Source organism: Anastrepha ludens, chromosome 5, assembly GCF_028408465.1.
Source record: "Anastrepha ludens isolate Willacy chromosome 5, idAnaLude1.1, whole genome shotgun sequence".
NCBI lineage: Eukaryota > Metazoa > Arthropoda > Insecta > Diptera > Tephritidae > Anastrepha > Anastrepha ludens.
Window position 1 is genome coordinate 45,649,505 of NC_071501.1, and position 6,338 is coordinate 45,655,842.

At 39.2% G+C, this 6,338-nt stretch overlaps 1 protein-coding gene across 1 annotated transcript; it reads left to right on the plus strand.

Moving 5' to 3' along the window:
• The first annotated feature begins 780 nt into the window (after positions 1 to 780).
• On the plus strand, positions 781 to 5,419 carry LOC128863268 (solute carrier family 25 member 35-like). Its single transcript, XM_054102360.1, has 5 exons — positions 781 to 889; positions 986 to 1,070; positions 4,056 to 4,231; positions 4,296 to 4,431; positions 4,659 to 5,419. The coding sequence occupies exons 2-5, from the start codon at positions 999 to 1,001 to the stop codon at positions 5,187 to 5,189; spliced, it is 915 nt and encodes a 304-aa protein (XP_053958335.1). The 5' UTR covers positions 781 to 889; positions 986 to 998; the 3' UTR covers positions 5,190 to 5,419.
• The last annotated feature ends 919 nt before the right edge of the window (positions 5,420 to 6,338 follow it).

A 6,338-nucleotide genomic window follows, 5' to 3' on the forward strand; every position in this document is an offset into this window, starting at 1 on the left:
AAGCGAAGCAACTCCTTCGCTCTCTCAAGTCTGACTTGTTGATGCTTTGGTGTGAGATCATGCGCCTTTGGGATCTTGTAATGCTTGACTTTGAGATCATTTTTCAGTATGCGGCAGATGCTACGGTCAGATATATGCAAGTATTTTCAGTTCTTTCGCCATTGGATTGGCAATTCGTCGGGGACGGCACTCAAAACGCTTCTTCACTTTTTGAACCATTTCACGTGACTTTGCAGTCTTTTGATACCCACCTGCGCGATGCTAGCAGAAACAGAGAAACAGAAACAAAAACTTTATTTACTTTAAAGTGCTCGAGCTCACGAAGCCATTCAAAGATCATTTGTGGATGGAAATCAATATATATATTGAAAACAGAATGGTGAGAAATCATCGAGGTAATTTTGTAAAGACATGACATGACTGCAATTGAATAATTTTAAATTTCTGTATTCTGTGTAAATTAAATATTAAATAAAAATATATAAATATACTTTTATTTTTGCCCTCCCCCGAAAATAAGCGCCAGCGCGTATTTGGACCAAAGAAGAAACTAAGACAGTGTCGTTTTTTCGGAAAAATACGGTACGACAACGTTTACGCCGGCAAAGTCATAGACAATATACAGAATATCTCCCTCAAATGCGTCTAATGCTTAATAGTTAAAAGTCATTTTAATATTTGCATTTATTTTACTGTCATAATAAACCTATGCCCGAAGATAAATCGGGTGGCACACTCTTTCAGTATTTCTTAACTACACATATGACGTTCGCTACGCTGAAGATGCGATAAGCAGATAGTTGATAAGCAGCGATTAGCTTAGATCACAACACTAAACTTAAATTAGCAGTCACAGCAGAAAGTTCAAGTTCAGTGGAAGTGGAAATTGGTGAGGAATATGCCTTTTATTATTGTTATTGTTGAATACAGTGATTGCAAAAAAAATGCAATTAATTTCAACGCAATTATTTATATTTATCTACAGTAAACTCATTACAATGAACGCATCTGAATATGTGATTGGCGGCCTGGCTGCTGTCGGTGCGACGATTTTCACTAATCCGCTTGATGTGAGTTGTAAAGGCAAAATTAATAAATATAAAGTCTTTAAATCAACTATTTATATGGTATAAAATGATCTTAATGTGAATTAAAAACTATAAAATAATTTCGCGTAGCTCCATAAAGATTCCCAAACATCGAGGCTATGCTGAAAAATTGTGTTTGTGAATTTTTAATACTCGTAGTTATAAAAATACTTGTAAGATTTTAATCCTCGTTAAAATATACACGAATTCGTTAACTGAAAAATTGTTATAGTAATTTCCAAAAAATTCCGATAGACTGCCTAAAAAATATTAACAGTATCTTAACAGTGTGTGAAAACTTTAAAGCCGGTTTTTCTATTGTATATTTTGGTTTTTTGCAATTTGATGTATTTCCAAGCAATGGGCGATACCCTGGAAAGTGCGATAAGATTAAAATTGATTTAGTGCATAATTCATGCATTCGTTTTAATAATAATTACCCAATGCGCGAACCCGAGTTTTTCTATTTAAATGTTCTAAGATGTTTCTTTTTTTTGTGTGTGTCTGGACAACTAGCAAGTACAGCACTCAGACACAATTAAATCCATTGTAGTGTACTCGCATTCCCTTTTCAATTTTCTTTAAATCTACTCGACCTCCGAAGAAATCGGAGTAGATCTTGTGCTGCCAAGGGGCCAAGGTGGTCACTTCTTAACACATCAGTGCCAAAGACCTCAAGCCTGATTCGAGCGAGGGCCGGACAGATGCACAGAAAACGGTCCTCCGTCTCATTCTCCGCTCCACATGCTGGGCAGAGTGCACTGTCTGAGATGCCCACCTTTTTCATGTGCTTCGCTCACAGAAAGTGGCCCGTCATCAGTTCAACCAGCTGGTTACAGTCCCCTCTGCTTTATGACAGGAGAATCTGCGACAGTCCGTCGGACATGACAGGTAACATCAATTTTGTCCAACTGCTGCCTCTCTCAGCCTGCCAAGCTTGCTTGTGGATTAGAGTAACCCGTTTACTAACCGTGGCTTTGATGGTTGCAGAAGGGAGTGGCAGAACGGGCTCCGGGACAAAGAAGTTGGCTTCAAAGCCCATTCTGGCTAAAGAGTCAGAGATCTCGTTACCCGCGATACCCACGTGTCCTGGGATCCATGTTAACATCAGGATATTATGTCTGCCTACATAGTTTAGCCTGGATTTACATTACTCATCTACCCTCGAAGTGGTTGAAGGGTTGTTTAAGGCCATGAGCGCAGCTTTGCTGCCGCTTTAGACAAAAATATTGTTTACGCCTTGGAAAAAAGTAGTGTGAATATAAGTCTGTTTTAGAAAACTTAACAAAAATCAATAAATTTTAATAAAATTTTCAAGATATTTTTAGTTTTTTGTGAAAACCTTTCATATTTTTTTGACCATTTAAAATTGTTATAATACCTGAAGACACTTAACAAAAGAACTTATAAAAACTTGGCAAGCATTTGATAAATAGATCCTGATCTTATGTACAAAAATCTTATGGTTTTTGTATAAACTAAGGCCCCAACAATTGATTAATACTTTTGGCATTCTATTAAAAGCCCGAGAGGTTTTCCAATCATTGAATTTAGGTAGGCAGGTAGGTAAATTTGGTGGCTGTCATTATAACACACTTGGACCTGTCGCAGGCCGTTGTGAAATCATTGGAACTTCTCCCTTACACTATGGGATTCCTTTTAAACCATCCTGTGGCTTTTATAAGCGAGCTTAACTTCGTTAGTTTACGATTCGCTATAGTCGCTACATTTATTAAAAGTGCACTACCAAACGTGTAAAGTCTTCTTCTAACTTATCCTTCACATTCACCAAGGAGGTGTCTAATAGTTTTCTCCTCTTCTGTATTATAGCAGCTTCTACAATAATCGCAGTATGGAACTCCCAGCCTTCTAGAATTTTTAGTTCTTAGACCAATGGCCGGTTAATATACCTATCAAAATTCTTGTATTCCCTCTGTTGAGTTTTAGCAGGCATTTTGAACGGCCACTGTTGATTTTCTTTGATTTGCTTAATTCGCATGTTGTTAGGTTTTGCCATTTTGAATTTACTATTTGAGAAGTTTCTTTTCCTATCAGTAACACAGTGCGACAATTTTAAGTTAAAAAAACAAACAAAAGGTAACAAAAATGAATGAATGAATATATTTCATGTATTCCATATCAAATACACCTCTGAGCTGTGTTTGGTGGAAAAAGAGTTGGGCTCTGAAAAAACAACCCGCTTAATTCATTTAGCTAGTGATGCTGAATTTAAGCTGAGAGGCAGCGTTGAATTCGCTGTTTTTTCGAAATTTACTCATTCCCATGACATCGGAACCCAATACTCGTAGTCGCGCTCTAGCAAAGGCAGGACACTCACAGAGAAAGTGCTTAGTGCTATCCGCTTCTTCCAAGCATGACAGGCACACTGGGTCCTCAATGATTCCAATGGTGGCCATATGCTGATCCCATGGGTTGTGTCCTGTAATGATACCGACCATCAACCGAACGTCTTTCCTTCCAAGTTTTAGTAGAAAGTTTGACAGTTTTCTGTTCGGACTTGTCACAAAACACTTTGCAGTTCTGCACCGTTCTTGACCGGACCATCGCTCTTTATGTAAATGGCATACATAGCCGCTGATCCAATTCATGATTTCTGTAGAAGTAGTTTCGATTATTAGCTCTGTTCCTTGTGAGAAACCCGCTGATCCGCAGTTGGTCAATTCATCGGCAATTTCATTTCCATTGCCGTGAAATATGCGTGAAATTTCGTATGTATCTCACGGCTAAGTAGTATTCAGTTCACGCAGTGATAACACCGCGCAAAATAATGACAGCAAAATTTTATTTATTATACATTTTTTTTCAGTGTGCAATTTTGCTTTCTGGTGTTTGAATAGAAAAAACTAAGTACGAATTGGACCAAAATACCTCGGATATCAACTTTTGATTCGGACCCAAAGCGAAAAGTTTATTATTGTATTAATAGAAATTTTTGTTCTCCTCAAGGTCATCAAAACTCGCATCCAGCTTCAAGGAGAACTAGCAGCGCGTGGCACATACGTAGTGCCATATAAAGGTATTCTGCATGGGCTCGTTACTGTAATACGCAACGATGGTTGGTCGGGTTTGCAGAAAGGACTGGTGCCGACTATGCACTTTCAGTTTATTGTGAATGGCATAAGGTAAGTCGAAAGCAAGAAAATACTTCTACTATCGCTTCTCATTCTCACTCCTCTTCATGCCTAGATTGGGCATTTATAGCACTGCAGCCAATATGCAGTGGACACGGCGCAAAAACGGCGGTGACTCTTTCGGTTTGAGCCTCTTTTGGGGTGCTGCTGGCGGCGCTGTGGGCGCATACTGTTCGAGTCCATTTTTCTTGGTTTGTATGAGTATAAAAAAATAATAAAATAGATTGGAGAAGTCATGCAGTTTCATATCTCACAAATTCTTAGACGTTCATGAAAGCTCAGTAAGCAGCTGCAGATAAAAGATAAGAGTTGCAAAGATACGCGTGTCTGAGATTACATACACATTTATTTAAATATTAAATATAATAAAATTTTATTTATTTGCGTAATAACAGCGCATTTTGTTTCGCCCCACTAGGTAAAAACGCAACTGCAATCGCATGCACCCAAACAAGTCGCTGTCGGCTATCAACACAACCACACCGGCATGTTATCGGCGTTGCGTCACATCTATCGCCAAGGTGGCATTTTTGGTTTATGGCGCGGCTCTACAGCATCTATTGCGCGCGCTTCTATCGGTTCTGGCGTTCAGTTGGCAACTTTTGGGCCGGTCAAGTCTGTTCTGCGTGATCGCAATGTGGTAGTGCAACCGGCATTGAATTCGCTATGTGGTGGTTTCATTGCCGGCTGTGTGGTTACCTTGGCCATGACACCGTCGGATGTTATAATGACACGTCTCTATAATCAGGGTTTGGATGTGAATGGCAAGGGTCTATTATATAGTGGCTGGTTGGATTGTTTTGCCAAGACCGCGCGCACTGAGGGCTTATATGGGCTGTACAAAGGTTTCTGGGCAAACTATTTGCGGCTGGTACCGCACTCAGCACTCGTACTACTATTTTTCGATGAACTCATGGCGCTGAAAAATAAATATGAAATAAAATTTTAGAAGATTGTATAATAATTGATTATGAAAAAATTGAGATACTATAGAGATAAAACGAATTCAACCAGCCCGTAATCTCTTGAAAAAAAGCGTATCCCGCAGGAAAGTCAACTATAAAATGGAACGAGAGTCAAATAATGGGATACTCGTATTGCCTTCCTTACATTAGTATTCCCTTGTGCTGGTTATTTGAAGATATTAATAGAAGTTTCCTACTCTTACCCTACCAGAAGGGAGTTCAACCCAGGGTGGACCTACTTTAAGGTATAAAGGAACATTAAACAATTATTGTGTCCAAATCTTTTCTCAATGCTCAAGTAAAAGTAATGAGAGACAATTGAATTGCTTTGCGTAGAAAGTATTTCAATTAGGAAATACCTCGTGAAAAGGTGTGAAAAAAAACTGAGGACATTTGTTTGGTCTCCTTCCTAAGCCCGTTGAAGATGAAAGCTTCCATAAAATAAGTATCTAAGTCATAGCACAGCAATCACAGGTTTAAGTTGTATACAGTTGGCGCAGCATTCGATTTTTCATACGCTAATAGGCTGTCGTCTACCGAATTGTGTATACACTTGTGCTCACATAATTAAGTCACGTTGAGGCTCTCTTAACTAGATGTGGTCTGCTTCTGGAACGATGTGCTTCGTGACAATTTAGCGGACGCTGGGAAAGAGCACCTACTTGGAAAGTTGTGATATCTTTCTGGGCGCCGATAGATTGCAGGTGATCAAGTGAACTTCTAGAGCTAACAAAGTCTCAGCCCTCACTGTCCCTTGGGTGGGACCATGATAATAATTGGAATTATGTTATGTTACAGTGTTTGCCACTCTCTATTAGGAGTGAGTTCAAGTATCCCCCTCTAATTCCCAATATAGTGAAACGATTACTTTACTCTAATACGCGATGAAATATTTTGGATCATTGTAGATTCAAAGTTTGCCAGGTATCCAAACAAGTAAGAGCTTAGAAAGCGATGTCGCGTTCAGGAAAAAACGGAATAGTGTCAAGGAAAGTATTTCTTTTTCTTAATTGGCGCGATAACCGCTTACGTTACTTGGACCGAGTTTAACAAAGCGCGCCAGTCGTTTCTTTTTCGTGCTAACCAGCGCCAGTTAAACATCGAATACTTTCAGAGCCGGAGCGTTTGCATCC

Coding starts and splice junctions, on each gene's coding strand:
- LOC128863268 (XM_054102360.1), top strand. CDS start 999: ATGAACGCATCTGAATATGTGATTGGCGGCCTGGCTGCTGTCGGTGCG. Junction 1,071..4,055: donor TTTTCACTAATCCGCTTGAT/GTGAGTTGTAAA, acceptor GTTCTCCTCAAG/GTCATCAAAACTCGCATCCA. Junction 4,432..4,658: donor GTTCGAGTCCATTTTTCTTG/GTTTGTATGAGT, acceptor TCGCCCCACTAG/GTAAAAACGCAACTGCAATC.